The sequence below is a fragment of the Dipodomys merriami genome, unplaced genomic scaffold, assembly GCF_024711535.1.
Source record: "Dipodomys merriami isolate MVZ:Mamm:240054 unplaced genomic scaffold, mDipMer1.0.p SCAF_143, whole genome shotgun sequence".
Taxonomy (NCBI): domain Eukaryota; kingdom Metazoa; phylum Chordata; class Mammalia; order Rodentia; family Heteromyidae; genus Dipodomys; species Dipodomys merriami.
Genome location: NW_027202749.1, coordinates 1,754,834 through 1,772,607, shown reverse-complemented (window position 1 = coordinate 1,772,607; position 17,774 = coordinate 1,754,834). Strand labels below are relative to the sequence as shown.

At 44.0% G+C, this 17,774-nt stretch overlaps 1 protein-coding gene across 9 annotated transcripts in view; it reads right to left on the bottom strand.

The window, feature by feature from the left end:
* Grk4 (G protein-coupled receptor kinase 4) overlaps positions 1-17,774 on the bottom strand; it is a 41,157-nt gene that overhangs the window by 1,667 nt on the left and 21,716 nt on the right. For 3 of the 9 annotated variants that reach the window (XM_070021745.1, XM_070021749.1, XM_070021750.1), the window contains 8 exons: positions 16,121-16,311; positions 14,828-14,899; positions 13,014-13,051; positions 10,585-10,680; positions 8,940-9,148; positions 6,490-6,627; positions 4,432-4,569; positions 3,772-3,909 (listed from right to left, as the gene is read on the bottom strand). In XM_070021745.1, the coding sequence (XP_069877846.1) occupies positions 3,772-3,909; positions 4,432-4,569; positions 6,490-6,627; positions 8,940-9,148; positions 10,585-10,680; positions 13,014-13,051; positions 14,828-14,899; positions 16,121-16,311 (1,020 nt within the window). Of the gene's footprint in view, positions 1-3,771; positions 3,910-4,431; positions 4,601-6,489; positions 6,663-8,939; positions 9,149-10,584; positions 10,681-13,013; positions 13,052-14,827; positions 14,900-16,120; positions 16,312-17,774 lie in introns of those variants that run through there. The other 6 variants (XM_070021746.1, XM_070021751.1, XM_070021747.1 and 3 more) reach the window with 6 other exon arrangements.

The window sequence follows — 17,774 nt, the reverse complement described above, 5'->3', positions numbered from 1 at the left end:
TTGCATGCGTGAGGCCCTGAGTTTGATTCCTCAGCACGACATAAGCAGGAAAAAAAAACAGCTGGAAGTGGCGCTGTGGCTCAAGTGGTAGAGTGCTAGCCTTGAGCTGAAGAGCTGAGGGACAGCGCCCAGACCCAGAATTCAGGCCCCATGACCGAAGCCTCCTCCTCCCCCCCCAAAAAAAGAACCAATCCCAGGAGATATCAAGGGAATACCTGTATGCAACAAGTTATGAACTTCTGAGAGATGCTAACTGTAGGGTACTCAAAACCTTAGGTATCTTCTCCTTCTTTAAAGAAATGAAAACTGGGGCTGGGAAGGTAGCTCAGTGGTAGAGCGCTTGCCTTGCATGCATGAGGCCCTGGGTTTGATTCCTCAGCACCACATAAGTAGAGAAAAAAAAAGCCAGAAGTGGTGCTGTGGCTCAAGTGGTAGAGCGCTAGCCTTGATCTGAAGAGCTGAGGGACAGTGCCCAAGCCCAGAGTTCAGGCCCCACGACCGGACCCAAAAAAAAAAGAAATGAAAACTGCTTAATTCACATATGTAGGAAATTCCTCAGAATAACTGTTTCTTTGTTTACTGTTGTATACTGAGCCAAACAGTCTGAAAGTGGTACTTAAACTACTTGCTACAAAGCACCGATTACTTACTTCAGTCCACAAATCAATTCAAAGTTTGGCATCCCTGTGTACATTTTATATATGACCTTTTCCCTCAACCATTGCCTACCTGACCAATCCTAGACAATGGACTGCCAGACTAACCTGTGACACCAACTCAGGCCACCTTTGAGACTGGGACTATTTTAACCACGCATGCCTCTCATTGTCCCTAATTCTTCCTATTTAGGGCAAATGTCTGTGCCAATAGGCTCAAGTGCGTCTTCCCAGACATGCTTGGATGTAGTATACCTCCTTTCCCTGCCCCTCACCATGTCTCTATGTTTGGCGTGTAGTGGGGCAGGTGGCCAGACTTGATTTGGAAGCCCAGGAGTTTGGAGCTGGGATCTATAGGTTCATAGTTGAGTGCATAAAGGGAATGAAGCTCACGAGCTCCTTTACCAAGAAGTACCTTGTACAACTCCTTTCTATTAACACAATTTCTCAATGGTGTGGATGCTATAACAGGATCTGAGCTGGTCTCACCAGCATAAACCCCAGATGGGGAGATCAATTTGGTCAATTCATGACTAACCCCTTGTTCTCAGAGGAAATGTCACAGCCCATTGTCACTCTGGAAGATTTTTACCACCTAAGGGTGTTGTGGGGGGGGCACTTGGACTTGAACTAAGGGCCTTGTGCTCTTCATTAGCGTATTTATTCAAGGCTGGTAGTGCCCCACCACTTAAGCTATAATGGAAATTTTTTAGCAGTTAACTAGAAATGAATTTCTGATGTTTGTCTGTCCAGGATGGCTCTGAACAGTGATCTACAGATCTCAGCCTCCTGAATAGGTAGGATTACAGTCATAAGCCACTGCTAATGAGCTCTAAGGCTTTTGTTGTTGTTGGTTGAGGGTCTTGAACTCAGGGCCTGGGCTAAAGCTTATTTTTAAAAATTTTATTGTAAAGGTGATACACAGAGGAGTTAGTTATATAAGTAACTTCTTCAACTTCCCCCTTTGCTTCCCCCCTCACCTAAGGCTTATTTTTTATACTGAAAAAAGGTATTTAAATGCTAGTGGATATTCTCTGGATCCATTCCTCAAGAATGGACAGGAACAAAGCATAATAATCCACTCATCCAAGTATCAAAGGTTTTTTTTTTGTTGTTGTTTTTTCTTTTTGGTTGGTCATGGGACTTGAACTCTGGGCCTGGGCGCTATCCCTCAGCTTTTCAGCACCACTTCTGGTTTTCTGGTGGTTAATTGGAGATAAGTCTCACGATGGACTTTTGTGCCCTGGCTGGCTTTGAACCATGATCCTCAGATCTCAGCCTCCTGAGTAGCTAGGGGTACAGGTGAACAACCAATGAATGGCAAGAACTTATTTTCTAAATTTAATGATACTACAGAAATCCTCTCCAACAATTCCATTTTCAAAAGAGACCTCTGTTCTCATGTGAGCAAGCACGAGACAGAGTGGGACAGGAATCAGAACACAGAGGGTTTAAACAATGTGCATTGTTTATGGTAGTTCCAGCTGACCTTGGCTCCTGAGCATAGCTCAAAATATTGTCACAACTAGGCGTGATGACATGCCTCCAATCCCAGAGACTCAGGAAGTGCAAACAGGAGAAGCATGAGTTTGAGGTTACCTAAAGAAAAGTTACTAAGACTATCTCAAAACAAAAATGATGGTTAGGAGGTTGGGGAATGTAGCTCAAGTGGGAAGTCTTGCCAAGCAGATGCAAGGTCCTGGGTTCAATCCCTCCCACTTAAAAATTCTGTTGTCAGTCTGTGGCCAAAAGTAAGCTAAGGGTAATAGTTTTCCCAGGGCTGCTCCAGAAAATGGAAGCCGCTGGAACTGGTTTTGAGGACTAGGATGTCTGCTCTGCGGTGTTGCCTGGGGACGGAGGGTATCTAGGCCCGTGCTTCAGGACAGATGAAACAAAACAGTGGTGCCCAGATGGACAAAGAGAAGCAAGAGAGCAAGGCCTGCCTGTATGGGAAACCGATCCTGGAAAGCCCTTCCTTGATGCTTGAGTTTGTTTCCAATGGTAGGAAGGGGTAGAGGCTGGAGATGCCTGGAAGGAGCAGCCAGAAGGGAGGAAGGGGCCTGGGAAGAGAAAGGCAGGCAAGGGAGGACCCAGGAGTTGGTGCTTAAAAAAAAAAAAAAAAAAAAAAAAAAATTCTGTTGTCAACACAGGAAACAGGTTCAATGCTTGTGAATCATAACAATCTTCCCACAGCGTTGGAAGGATTTTTCTGCTTGAGCTCTTATTAGCACCATATGGATTTTTTTTTTTTTTGGAGTTTTAAAAAAATATTTTGTGTCCCACAACCGACCAAAAATAAATAAATAAATAAATAAATAAAAAAAAATATTCTGTTATTACGGTGTTGCACAATTCAGGTAATGCATACAATTTTCTGAGCACCATATGGCTTTTTGGCCCTGTATTTGTGTATATGCTAGTAGTGGGATTTGAACTCAGGGCCTCATGTTATCACTTGGCTTTTTCTCTCATGGCTGGCATTTGAGATATGCTTCCACTTCTGGCTTTTTACTATTTAACTGGAGACTATTGTACATTTTTCTGCTTACGCTGTTTTGAAGCTATAATACTCAGATCTCATCCTCCTGAGTAGCTACAATTGTAGGTGTGAGGATTTACCAGTTCCTAGCTTGTATAATGTACAAAGCACTGCAAAGGAAACTAGAGCCAGACACTGGTGGCTCATGCCTGTGACACATGGATATTATATATATATATACTGTGGTGGGCAACTGGGGATGAAACCCAGGACCTTATGAATACTAGGCAAGTATTCTACTAAGCTGTATGTCCAGCTCAACACTGTGTGTATGTGTGTGTGTGTGCGTGTGTGTGTGTGTGTCTGTCTGTCTTTGTCTGTCTGTCTATCTGTATAATTTTTTTCTTCAATCGTAGATCTTCAACTCTGGGCCTGAGCGCTGTCCCTCAGCTCTTAAGCTTGCAGGCAAGCGCTCTACCACTTGAGCCACAGAACCACTTACAGCTTTTCCTGTTTATGTGGTGCTGAGGAATCAAACCCAGGGCCTCATGCATGCAAGGCAAGCATGCTACTGCTGAGCCACCTTCCCAACTCTGTATAAAAAATTTTGTATCACCAAAAAAAAATTTGTTTTACCCCTCTTCTGAAGAGTTCATAGAAGAATCTTCTCTTTGATTTAGATAATGGGGAAGAGATTTTCTCCTTGTGATCTGATGCGAGATTTTCGTCACTTTGTCTTTCATTGATGTCCTGGAAACATCCAGATTCAATCATCTGTATGAACAGCAGAGGTGTGAGCAGTAGAGAGCACGTGAGTGCAGTGGTCTCCCAGGGCACCAGCGCCCCCCCCCCCCCCCGCGCCTGGGCTCACTCAGGGGCACATCAGCACCCCAGGCCTTCATGGCTTCTACTCTCCTGAATCCCTGTGTTCCCCCTGCTGCCTGACCTGAGAAAGTGAGTGGCCTTTTGTTCTCCTTTCTCTAAGTGTATCCCCAAAGCAGTTAATGCCATGAGAGCCATAGCTACCAGCTAGCCCTACTTAGTAAGCATGTTTCTTAGGGGGCAGGCAAGTCCTTTCTAGATCCAAGATGGGCACCCTCTATTCTTTTCCTGTAATTGGACCTCAACAGCTGCCATGCCTCTGGATAATTATTAAAATGGCCTTGGCTTGCCCATGGTCTAGTCCTATGTTCAAATGTTGTCCAAAATTTGCTTCTTAAATACTTGCACACACCTACACACTTACATGGTGGTTTAAACTAGCATAAAAACCTGCTCTGCTGGGAAGAGCAGTACCTCATTCTGCCAGGGGATGGAGACACACCCAGTAGCAAATTGCGCGTAGAAGTTTTCATCTGTGGTGTCCAAGTAGACTCCTTTCACCAGAGAGAACTTCCCAATATCCAAGACATCCTTACAATAAATGGCCTGAGGCTGAGCACCAAGAACAAAGAGAGGCATCAACCTATGGAGATAACTAGAATGCTTAGCTCCCATAATTATGAAGAATGAGATGCATTAATAAAGTCCACTGCTGGGGCTGGGAAGGTAGCTCAGTGGTAGAGCGCTTTCCTTGCATGCATGAGGCCCTGGGTTCGATTCCTCAGCACCATATAAGCAAAAAGAAAAAAGCCGGAAGTGGTGCTGTGGCTCAAGTGGTAGAATGCTAGCCTTGAGCTGAAGAGTTGAGGGACAGCGCCCAGGCCCAGAGTTCAGGCCCCACAACCAGACCCAAAAAAATAATTAATTAAAAAATAAAGTCCACTCTGTTCCCTCCATTAACTGCCAAGTCCCTCTTCTGAAACGTTTTGATTCATACAGAGTCCTGACATAGCAGTTCCTGTGTGTGCATTCTGACTCTTCCTCCCTATCTTCATCCCTCCCCTCCACCCCCAGGGAGCATGCATGTGTGAGCCTCCTCTTCTGTTCTGGAAAGTGGATTACAAAGGCCATACCTGAAGAATTCCAGGATGGGATTCTTTCAATAAAGACACAATGTAGGGGGAAGGTGGGAGAAAAACAAGGGAGGGGTAACACTGTTTGAGAAGAAATGTCCTCGGTACCTTACATATGTAACTGTAAACCCTCTATATCACCTTTAGAATAAAATGAAATTTTAAAAAAAGGACACAGTGTAGAACTAGAGAACGGTGCGTGCAGTCCATCAGGGGTGGGATCCATTAGCAATAACACACCCACACCCACACCCACACCCACCCACCCACCCACCCACACACCCACCCACACCCACCCATCACCATCACCACCACCACCACCCCCCCACCCCCCCCACCCCCCCACCCCCGCTTCTGGCCCTGGATATGCTCTTCCCATAGCATCTGGTCACTAAGTGCAACTGAAAGCAAACTTCTTGCGTGCCCTCCCAGGTTCTTCAAGTGGTCTCACCGCCCTGCTCACCAGGTCTGCTCCAGTAGCCCCTCCTCCAGGATCTGAGCCCAGGCCTGCCTGTAGCACTACCCTAGCACTGCTATTGTCAGAAGCAATGGGTCAGGCAAGCAGGCAGGGCAGACGTGACCTGAGTACTTCTGACCGTGACCTTCTAATGCCAAGGCATCCAGAGAACAGCGCTCTGCAGCTGTGGATCCTCCCTTCCTCAGCACAAGGCACCCTGGAGGTCTGGGAAACACTTTACTGTAGGTCAGAACTTGCACAGACAACAGATAACTGTTATGACCAAAGCAGGAGTGCTCTTTTCACCACTGGTCAGCAGTGCACTTTGAGCAGCTAGGATTATAGGCTTGAGCCACTGGTGCCGTGCTGCATTCATTTCTTCTCACATCAGTAGGAGTTCATTTACAATACTAGCTTGCCAGCAGGCACTGACAAGTACCTGGCCCTGTGCTGAGCACTTTGAAGACCTGACCGATTTGTTGACAGCATACTCACAAGGAGGCAAAGTGACAACTCCAGGGTCCTCAGTGTGGGGCCTGGCTGGGGTCCCAGAGTCTTGTGAAAAGTGGTATGGGAATGCACATTGTACACTAAGGCAGAAGGTATGCACTGCACGTGAGGAGGGCACAGGAACTGGCTGAGACGCCAGTCCTGAGATCAGAGCAGAGACACCGGTTCACAGCAGGCTTGAAGAATGGCACTGAGGTTTACGAAGGCAGCAGCTTGGCTCCCCCTGGAGAGACAATGTGCCCCAGAGCCCCAGAGCAGGCAGAAAGGTATGCCATTGGCTGTGGGTGCTGGGAGGTAAAGGGGGTGGAAGAAGCAGAAAGCTATACCCTATCTGTACCAGATGACTGAGTCTGCATCTGCCTTCACAAACCAAAAACATGTTCTGGGGAATCAGAGTTCCTGGGAGCTCAGCTGACTGGGCAGTGTACTTACATCAGGACAGAAAGGAGGATCTAACATGTGTGCTTGCAGCCTGCTAAAGTTAATGTTCTTGAACACCGGGTGCTGCTTTACTCCCGCAGCTCCATCGCCCTTACAGCCCAGCCGCTCACTTGGGTTTTTGATGAGTAACTGCACAAGAGGTGGAAACAGATCAATTTAAGCACCTAGGATAAAAATGAAAAACCCATATGACAGTAACCAATGATAATAACTCTTTCATAACAAAAGGACTAGGAGCAGCAGGGAGCACACACATTTAAAGTACAGTCATTACAATGTCCAACTATCACCCAAGCTAGACACATTCAGATTATATTAATTGGAAATGGGATGCTTCCCAAAAGGTGGGCTCCAAGGTTAGCCTTTAAGCTATCAATAAATAAGAGTTTGCCTGGCCAGGTGCTGGTGGCTCATGCCTGTAATCCTAGCTACTCAGGAGGTTGAGATCTGAGGATCACAGTTCAAAGCCAGCCTGGGCAGGAAAGTCCATGAGACTCTTATCTCTAATTAACCACCAAAAAAAAAAGTGGCACTGTGGCTCAAAGCGCTAGAGGACTAGTGTTGAGCAAAACAGTTCAGTGACAGTGCCCAGACCTAGAGTTCAAGTTCCATGAAAAACAAAACAAATTAAAAACAAATGAAGTGCATCATTTGCATTATGAAAATATCACAACAAAATACCTTTGTACAACTAATGTACATAATTTTTTTTTTGTCAGTCATGGGGACTGAACTCTGGGCCTGGGCCCTGTCCCTCAGCAATTCAGCTCATAGGCGAGCACTCTACCACTTGAGCCACAGTGCCACTTTCAGTTTTCTGGTAGTTAATTGGAGATAAGAGTCTCACGAACTGACTTTCCTTGCCCGGGCTGGCTTTGAACCATGATCCTCAGAGCTCAACCTCCTGAGTAGCTAGGATTATAGAAGTGAGCCATTGGTGCCTAGCTTAATAAACTTTTTAATTACATAAAATTGAGGGATTTTTAAAAGAAAATAAAAATATTCAGAACTTCAGAGGTACCACTGACAATCTAAGTTATACTTAGAAACCACTTATACTTTTTATTAGGTTACTAAGCTCTTGGTTGAGGCAAAAATTTAGCAAATCTCATCCTAGAATAACATATACTCAAAATAGAAAATGTAGTATATACTTAGATTTAGTAGAATACTACAATTAATATATACTTAAAATGTCCTTTCCAAAATACTTTTACATACATATTTACAATTATTACAAATACAAATAAGCCTCTCTCAATTACCGTTAATCAAAAAACATTAGGCTGTTGGTTATGGAGATTTATGTCTATGGTCCCAGTTACTCACGAAGCCCAGATGGAAGACGGCTTTGAGTCTAGTTCAATGACAGTCTATGGACAGAGCAACATAGCAAGACACATTTTCTCCTACCTCACCCCTCTTGTACCAGTACTTGGGCTTGAACCCAGGGTCTCCTATTCTTGTTTAACTTTATCCACTCAAGGTTGGTACACTAGGGCCTTATCTCCACTTCTGGCTTTTTGGTTGTTACCTGGAGATTAAGAAATCTGTCTGCCCAGGCTGGCTTTGATTCTCAAATTCCAGAGCTTAGCTTCCTGAGTAGCTAAAATTACAGGGTAAGCCATTAGTGCCCAAGACTCTGTCTCTCATATTAAAAAAAAAAAAAAGGCTATACTAACAATCAGCACATTAAAAGATGTGTTAGGAAAGATCAAGGAGACAAAAGGAAAGGAGACAGACACCTCAACAACTCAGATCAGACTTGCTCAGCACTGAAGAGGGACACCAAACACACCAAACTGAGTTGGAGACACAAGGGTAGAGGCGCAGGGGTGGGGGCCTGGGGTTTAAGTGTAGTTGAATAAGGGCGCTGATGGGTTGTGCAGTCAGGCAGCTGCAGCACAGAGTCCCACCTGGGGCAAAGTACACTTCCAGAAAGGGCAAGGTGTGAGGTTTGGAGATTCCTGAGAATGGGCAAGAGTGGGGAGGAGGTGTGGGGGAGAAGGGAGGGAGTTATCAGTGGATCATGGGGACAACATTGGGTTATGAGAGCAAGGCAGATTCCCACCAGTGTAACTCTAAATACAGACTAAAGCAGGGGTTGGGAAAATACAACCCAACGATGTCATGTCAGCTGCTTACTTTAGTAAGGGTTTTTTTTGGTGGTATTGGGGTTTGAACTCAAGGCCTCACCTTTGTCAGGCAAGCACTCTGTCTAACCTAAGATGAAATCCCCTGGGCAGGGTGTCAGGAAGGAGGCAGTTCCCTGAGAGCTGCGGCTGAGCCTGCAGCCTTGCTCTTGGCCCGCAGGCTTACCAAGCTGGGATGTGGACATACTATAGACGGCCTCCCTGTTTGACTTACTGTTTCTTTCACTCAGTGAGAAATAGCATGAGTTAGAAGTTTAGTTTTGGAACTTGTTACAGACCACAACCTACCATCCTGCAGATGGATTTGGCATCCTCTGAAAATTTCTCGGAGTACTGTTCAGTATCTGTCTTCACTCTTTGATCAATCTCCTCTCGTTTAACTTTTTCTTTGAATTTTTTGAATGGAGAATGTCCCTCAATCATTTCATATATCAGACAGCCAAGTCCCCACCAATCAGGACTAAACGTGTACGTTTCATTATCGATAACTTCTGGAGCTATGTAACAAATACAGGGAAATTTAATTGCATTAAATATTGTTTTAAAAACTTCCTTTAATTCCAAACAATTATTATACATTTAATCTGTGTTACACGATGACCTGAAAAATATGTTAAGTGAAAGCAGACACAGAGCACTAAGCACCATTATTCTATTTTAAAAAGTAGATGGAATCCACGAATCCAGAGACTGGATAGAATTTGTGGTTTCCAGGCCTGATGGAGAAGGGAGGAAGAGGGAGTAAAGTTTCTTTCATGGGGTGATAAATACCTTCTGAAATTAGGAAGCAGTGACAGTGGTGTCAGGTGCACAACTCTGTATATCTACGAACACCCACTGAACTATATATTCAATTGGACTTTAGGATGTGTGAATGATACTTCAACGAAGTGTTATTTTAAAATATGTAGCCAGGGGACTGGGAAGGTGACTCAGTGGTAGACTGCTTGCCTCGCATGCATGAGGCCCTCGGTTCGATTCCTCAGCACCACATAAACAGAAAAGGCCAGAAGTGGCGCTGTGGTTCAAGTGGTAGAGTGCTAGGCTTGAGCTGAAGACCTCAGGGACAGCGCCTAGGTCTAGAGTTCAAGCCCCATGACCGACAAAAAATAAAATAAAATGTGTAGCCAGGAACTGGTGCCTCTCACCTGTAAACTTAGCTATTTAGGAGGCTAAGATCGGAAGATCACAGTTTGAAGTCAGCCTGGGCAGGAAAATCTATGAGACTCTTATCTCCAGTTAACCATCAAAAAGCTGGAAGTTGAGCTGTGGTAGAGTGGTAACCTTGAGCACAAAAACTCTGAGACAGTCCAGGCCCAGAGTTCAAGACTCAGGACTAGCACAAAAAATAAAAACAAATAATAAAATGTCTGTGTATACTTACTGGAAGAACTGGACTGCAACAGAGCAAGTAGTGTAGGAAAATAATGTTAGAGGGAAGACCTAACTCCTAAGGGCTCCTCAAGTACTGCAAGTGTGTTATCAGCTGTTCCCCAAGTCAGTGAAAGCCTCAGAACCAATGAGTGGGCACAAGTGTTTCTGTAGCATTCTGGAAGGCCAGGAGCTCCCTCGGAGGCCATAAAGGATGCATTTGGCCAAAGATCTTTGGAATAAGCAGAAGAGGATAGTTTCTCAGAAAGTCTGTAGATCCATACACACAGGACTCAGACAGCATGAGGAGTCAATCCCTCAATTTGTCCTGACTGTGCACACACAACCACAAACATCAGGACTCAGAACCTTCTGTGGGCCACACTACTCATCTGAAAAAGATAGCTGAAGAGTAGGGACTCTTTAGCGGTTTCTATATCACGAAAGCAGCTGCTGTGTTAGGATTGAGCTCCAGGTCTCATGTGGTAAGTTCTCTATGTTCTACAGCACTAGGACATCTGGAGAGAAAAGACAAGAAGCACCAAGGGGGATTTGCACATACCCATGTAGCCGATGGTTCCAACTCTTCCTCGAACTGTCTCTCCTTCAGGGACTTCCCGGGCTAGACCAAGATCTGAAATCCGAATGTGTCCTAGGTATGTTTAAACATAATACACAGTTCACTCAGACAAGTAATGACATTTTAATAACAATAGTAATTGTAGAAAAAAAAGCCATAGGTAAATGCTAGGGATGCAGCTCAGTGGTAGAGAGCTTGTCTAGCAAGACAAAGTACTACATTCAATCCCTCTAACAAAAGAAAAGAAAAAGAAAAAAAGCCATGGATCAAAAAATAGCATTTCATACTCTAAAACCCTTAAAAAATTACATTTAATTTTTATGTATTTGGTAATATTCTATGCAGCAATTCAGTTTCATTAATAGCATGAAATTAAATGTGTGCCTGAAAAGTTTGCTTTTTTGTTTTTTGGGGGTTTTTTTGCTTTGTTTTTTGTTCGGTTGTAGGGCTTGAACTCTGGGCCTGGGCACTGTCCCTAAGCTCTTCATCTCAAGACTAGTACTCTATCACTTTGAGCCACAGATCCACCTCCTGTTTTCTGGTGGTTTATTGGAGGCAAGAGTTTCATGGACTTTCCTGCCAAGGTTGGCTTTGAACTGTGATCCTTAGATCTCATCCTCCTGAGTTGTAGGATTACAGGCCTGAGCCACCGGCACCTGGCTCCCTGAGCTTCTTTTGCTCAAGGCTAGTGCTCTACCACTTGAGCTTCAGCACCATTTGCGGCTTTCTCTCTGTATGTGGTTCTGAGGAACTGAACCCAGGGCTTCATACACGCAAGCTACCCTTTCTTTAAAACTGATCCAACTCTGCCTCTGGTTAATACATGCTGTGCTGTACACCACAAGCAACAGGCTAAGAACCTAAATTATCCATAAAGATTTCCAGCACCTTCCTTCATGCATAATAACAAGCAGAAAGCACCAGGCATGGATACACATGGAGGCACACATTTGCATTGACTGCCCCATGCCTGCTTGCCCTTCTGGGTACCTCAGATGCCTTGTTACCCTTTCACTCACATCTTGTCTTTTTTTTTGGGGGGGAGGTCCTGTTGTGGGGCCTGAACTCTGGGCCTGGGCGCTGTCCCTCAGCTCTTCAGTTCAAGGCTAGCGCTCTACCACTTGAGCCACAGTGCCACTTCCGGCTTTTTCCTTTTTGCTTATGTGGTGCTGAGGAATCGAACCCAGGGCCTCAGGCATGCAAGGCAAGTGCTCTACCACTGAGCCACCTTCCCAGCCCTCACTCACATCTTGTCTTATCCCCTTCCTTCACTTCATTGTATGTGTGTGTGGTACTAGGGGTTAAACTCAGGGCTTCACACTTGCTAGGCAAGTACTCTACTGCTTGAGTCACACTGCCAGTCCTTTTGCCCTAGTTATTCTTGAAATAGGGTCTCATTTTCTGTCTGGGTCAGTGTGCACTGAAATCTTCCCATTTATACTTCCTACCATACCTGTGCTGACAGCCATGTACTACTGAGCCCAGTTGTTGGTTGAGATGGGAGTCTCACAAATGTTTTGGCTTGGGCTCACCTAGAACTACAATCCTCTCAATCTTATCCTCCAAAACAGGTTGGGCCTAGCACAAGTGGCTCACACCTGAAATCCTGTAATACTGATGAGGCTGAAAACTGAGGACCAGTTCAAAGCCAGCCTGGGCAAGAAAATCTCCATTAAGGCTCAGAAAACCAGAAGTGGAGCTGTGGTTCAAAGTGGTACCGTGCTAGCCTTGAGCACAAAAGCTCAGAGAGGGCACCAAAGCCCTGAGTTCAAGCCCCATGACTGACAAAAACAAAAACAAAAAACAGGTCAGACTATAGGCTTAGCCCCAGCACCTTGTCTTGTAACACTCATTGTAGCTATGAATAATCACTTGATAGAAACTCCTGCTTATTTGGTTTATGTGCCAATCAGCAGGCATTCTCATCTCAGGGTGGGGAACACTCCTGCATTCAAGGTACACCAAGGTCAGGGTGGCCTCCATGCTGCTAAGAGGTAGCTGGCCTCCCAAGGCCATTCTCCATGCACTCTAACAGGGCCCTCAAGCAGGCACCTGTACCCTGCTCCGTGACATAAGGACAGCATCAAGGGCAGCTTGCCAATATTTAGATGGGCAAAAACCAGGAATCTAAGAAATAAAGCAACATGTGAGTCAACTATAAGAAATAGGACAATTGCTTTGAGTTTACTTCAAAAACTTAATAATTAACTAAAAATATGACCATTTCTGCTTCTTACCTAAATCCAGGGATTGGCCAGGTCGTCCATATTTTTTTAAATTAAGGAGCACATACCAAGGAGTTTCTTTTTGGTGTTGTTTCCATTCTGCATTAACTGGCTAAGTACATGTTAACTTCTATGTTCAAGGCCCCGAACAGTCTATGATCAGGCACAAAAGGCCTGGGCACTTACCATGATCATCCAGGAGGATATTCTCAGGTTTTAAGTCTCTACAAGGAAAGGAACAACAATGAAAAACACACAAGAGGACCATGGGAAAAAAAGATGGAGTACTCATTTTCAATGTTAGTTCTGAGGTCTAGAACATGCTATTATTGTGGTTAGGGACCATCTAATGTTCTTCCCAAGACAAGAGGGTCCTTGCTCTTGCATTTTTTGGGGGTCCCTTATGAAAGAATCTAAGAGAACATGATGGAAAATACTATCTTTTATCTCAGAAGATACATGTAAGAGAAAATGGCAAGACAAGCTCAAACAGCAAGAAAGTGACCAATTCCCCAACTACCCATTCATTTAAAGGATATAATCTAAATTAGCGTATGAAGTAATCACTGGAGCCAGGCACCAGTGGTTCACACCTGTAATCCTAGCAACTCAGGAGGCTGAGATCTGAGGATCCAAGTTGGTAGCCAGCCCAGGCAGGAAATCTGTGAGACTCTTATCTCCAATTAACCACTCAAAAACTGAAAGTGGAGCTATGGATCAAAGTGGTAGAGTGCTAGAGAGCAAGAGAGCTGAGGGACAGCACCCAGGCCCTGAGTTCAAACCCCATGACCAACACAAAATAAATTAGAAATGAAATACTTATTGGGTTTTTTATTTCTAATTTCCCTCAAAATGATAATTATAGTATACTAAAGTTGAGCTTTTTTGATCAACATTCTTCAGTTTTGTGCTTTAATTTTAAAAAATTGTCCAAGCTTATTTTTTGAACAATTTTATAAAATAGACTTCATATAAACTCACAAGATTTTTATTTTTCCCATTACTTTTGGACTTAGGTATCTCTTGAGTGTCATTAAATATACTACATGTATTTCAGGTACTTCTATATTTGATACCATGCAACTACACAGAGAAGCTGTGTGTGTGACTACCACAGTGTTACACACAGAAAATGATCATATTTATGCAGTATACCAGGGCAAATTCAAGGGATTTTGAGGACATCTTACATGGGCTTTGGTAACAATAATCATGTTTCTTTTATTTTCTTCTTGTTGTTCTTTTTTATTTAACGCTTAAGGCTCAGGGCTTGAGCACTATTCCTCAGCTTCTGTGATCAAGGCCAGGGCTCCACCCCGTGAGCCACAGCTCTACTTCCGGCCTTTTGCTAGTTAATTGGAAATAAGCTTTCCTGCTTGGGGTGGCTTCAAACCACGATCCTCAGATTTCAGCCTCTTGTACAGCTAGGATTATAGATATGAGGCACTGGTGCCCAGCTTCATTATATTTTGTTTTGTTTCTTTGGTCTTTTTTAGGTCTAAGACTGGAACTTAAACTTGGTACCTGATTCTTTCACTCACTGGCCATTGCTCTAATGAATTAGCCACTACTACAATTGTCTTCTTTATAAATATAATCATTAAAAAAAGAAGTGAAAGGAAAGATATTATTCAATTTATATAAAACATCCAAATAAAATGTTTTAAAAAATTAAAATACAAAAAGATGGAGTACTCTAGGAATGCTTCTAGGACTTTTATTAAGTTTCTAACCTTTTCACCAAATAATAACAGATGTAAAACAGCACAGCTTAGGGTCTGGCCTTTGGCCAAAGAAGGCCCAAGCTTGCTCCTTCTACATGCTCTCTTTCAAAACGCCTGGGTTCTAGTGGGCTGCTTTGTGGGCTATCTCCAGACATTCACAAAACCATTCTTGTCCTGGATGAGTCACCCTGCTGCTGGGCCTCACATAAAGCAGGACTCCTGAGAAGACTCTCAGGACTCTACTCTGGGTAATTGCCCACAATGAGCAGGACTCACCTCAACAGACTCCTGAACAGTGCCCCAGGAGGCTTCCACAGCAGGCTGACTGTGAGGCTGTGTTGGCAGTTCCTGGGGAGGGGCAAGGGCAAGGTGTCTCCAAGGCTCCCAATTCTGACTGCTAACAATTGCTTAAAGCCCTGCTATGTGCCTGAAACAGAAGCTCTTCCTTTTTCTGACCTTCAGATTGCTGAAAAATTAAAATGTGTTTAACTGCACTGTCTCTCCACAAAAAGGAAGCTCATTCTCTCTAGAATTTAAAAATGGCTTAGGAATTCCAGCATTTCAAAGACTGGTAGAGGACTTGTTTTCCTAAAACAAAATAATACTGGCTGCACTAAAATAATTCTATTAAGTTTAACTTGATTAAAGGCGAGTGCTCTATCACTTGAGCTTCAGCGCCACTTTTTAACTTGATTTTCTTTACTGAACTTTAAGATGAAAACAAGAGTATTTTTTGTTGTGCATGCATGTGTGTGGGCTTTAACTCAGGGTCTCCCACTTGTTTAGCTGTTTCTCTCAAGGCTGGTGCTCAACCACTTGACCCACACCCCTAGTTCCAGATTTTTGCTGGTTAACTAGAGATTAAGAGTCTCATAGACTTTTCTGTCTATGCTGGCTTCAAACCACAATCCTCAGATCTCAGCCTCTTGAGTTGCTAGGATTACAGACATGAGCCAACAACTAAAATATTACCTTTTTTTTTTTTTTGGTCAGTCTGGGGCTTTAACTTAGGGCCTGGGCAATGTCTTTGATCCTCTTTGTACTCAAGGCTAACACTCTACCACTTGAGCCATATTGCCACTTCCAGTTTTTTCTGAATAGTTATAGGAGGTAAGAATCTCATGGACTTTTCTGCCTAAGCTGGATTCAAACCCTGATCCCCAGACCTCAGTCTCCTGAGTAGCCAGGATTACAGGTGTGAGTCACCAGTGCTGGCTTAAAAGAATTTTTTTTTTGAGTCGGTCGTGGGGCTTGAGCTCTGGGCTTCAGTGCTGTCCCTGCGCTCTTCAGCTCAAGGTGAGTGCTCTACCGCTTGAGTCACAGTGCCACTTCCGGTTTTCTAGTAGTTTATTGGAGATAAGAGTCTCATGGACTTTCCTGCCTGGGCTGGCTTTGAACCTTGATCCTCAGATCTCAGCCTCCTGAGTAGCTAAGATTACAGGAGTGAGCCACCAGTGCCCGGCAAAAGAATATTTTTAAGGAGGCTCCCGCTTGCCCTGCCTGGCCATGGCAGTCAGTGTAAACCAAGAAACCCCAGGCTCACAGACCAGCAGTTCGCACCATTCCTACCTGTACACAATTCTTTCCCTCTGTAAATCTTCTAAGGCGCAACACAGCTCAGCAGCATAGAAAATAGCTCTCTGTTCCTCCAAACCGGGGCTTCCCAGATTGTAAATGTGAAATTTTAAATCACCTCCATTCATAATGGTTAGCACCAAACATAAGGCATCTTTGGTTTCAAAAGCATAGGCTAAACTAACCTAAAAACAACAGCATCATAAAAAGACAAAATAAAAATTCTGCTCATCCATTCATCTGTTGTCTTACTGTATTTGCTAACAGTATTCAAATACATTTCAATATAATCAGAAAACCCCAATAGTACAAGCTTCACAGCATCTCCTCCATTTTCTTTTCTTTTTTTTTTCCTGCCAGTCCCGGGGCTTAAACTCAGGGTCTGCACACTGTCCCTGAGCTTCTTTAGTTCAAGGCTAATGCTCTACCATTTGAACCACAGTACCATTTCTAGCTTTTTCTGTTTATGTAGTACTGAGGAACGGAACCCAGGGCTTCATGCATGCTAGGCAAGCACGCTACCCACTAAGCCACATTTCCAGCCCCCCCACCTCCTCCATTTTCACTCTTACTTTTTACTTGGTGCTAGGGCTGAAGCCAGAGCTTAGTACCTAAGCATGCTTGGTTCTGCCCCTCAGCTCTGCTTGTCCTAGTCACACTCTCACTGCATGAAGTTTTCAATATTCCCACATGGGAATATTGTGCTAGAGATTATTTTTTAAAAGGAAGTTCCCAGGGCTGGGAAGGTAGCTCAGTGGTACAGCGCTTGCCTTGCATGCATGAGGCCCTTTTTCAATTCCTCAGCACCACATAAGCAAAAAGAAAAAAGCCGGAAGTGGCACTGTGGCTCAAGTGGTAGAGCGCTAGCCTTAAGCTGAAGAGCTGAGGGACAGTGCCCAGGCCCAGAGTTCAGGCCCCATGACTGGACCCAATAAATAAATAAATAAATAAATAAATAAAAGGAAGTTCCCTTTTTTAGTCTGCTGACAGCTTTTCATCATAAATGGGCACTGAATTTTATCAAAATCTCTTCTGGAAGCTGTTAAGAAGACTAATTTTCCCTCTTAATTCTAGTAATGTGATAATTACTGATTTTTCATTCTTGGAATAAATCCAACCTGATCCTCGTGGGCTAACTCATAAGAGAGGACAAGCCAGTGTTATGTATTGAGAGCACAGCTGCCCAGTACCCCGGCAGTCACTAACTTGCACAGAGCTGACCACAGAGCTAGACTGCAATTAACAATGGTCTCCCACTTTCCCCTTCTTGTGAAGTTCATTCAGTATTCATTAAAAGCAATAATACTAAAGACTTTTTTTCTTTTGTACTGGTCATGGGGTTTGAACTCAGGACCCGGGTACTGTCCTTGAGCTTCTGAGCAAGGCTAGAGTTCTACCACTTAAACCATAGTTCATTTCATTTTTTTGTTTTTGTTTTTTAACAGGTTTGGGTTTTTTTTTTTTTGGTAGTTTATTGTAGATAACCATCTCACAGAATTTTCTTGCCTGGGCTAACTTCAAACCATAATCATCAGCTTTCAGCCTCCTGAGTAGCTAGGATTACAAGTGTGAGCCACCAGTGCCTGGCTTAGGATCTTCTTGGGTTTTTGTTTGTTTTCTTTTTTTGCCAGTCCAGGGGTTTGAACTC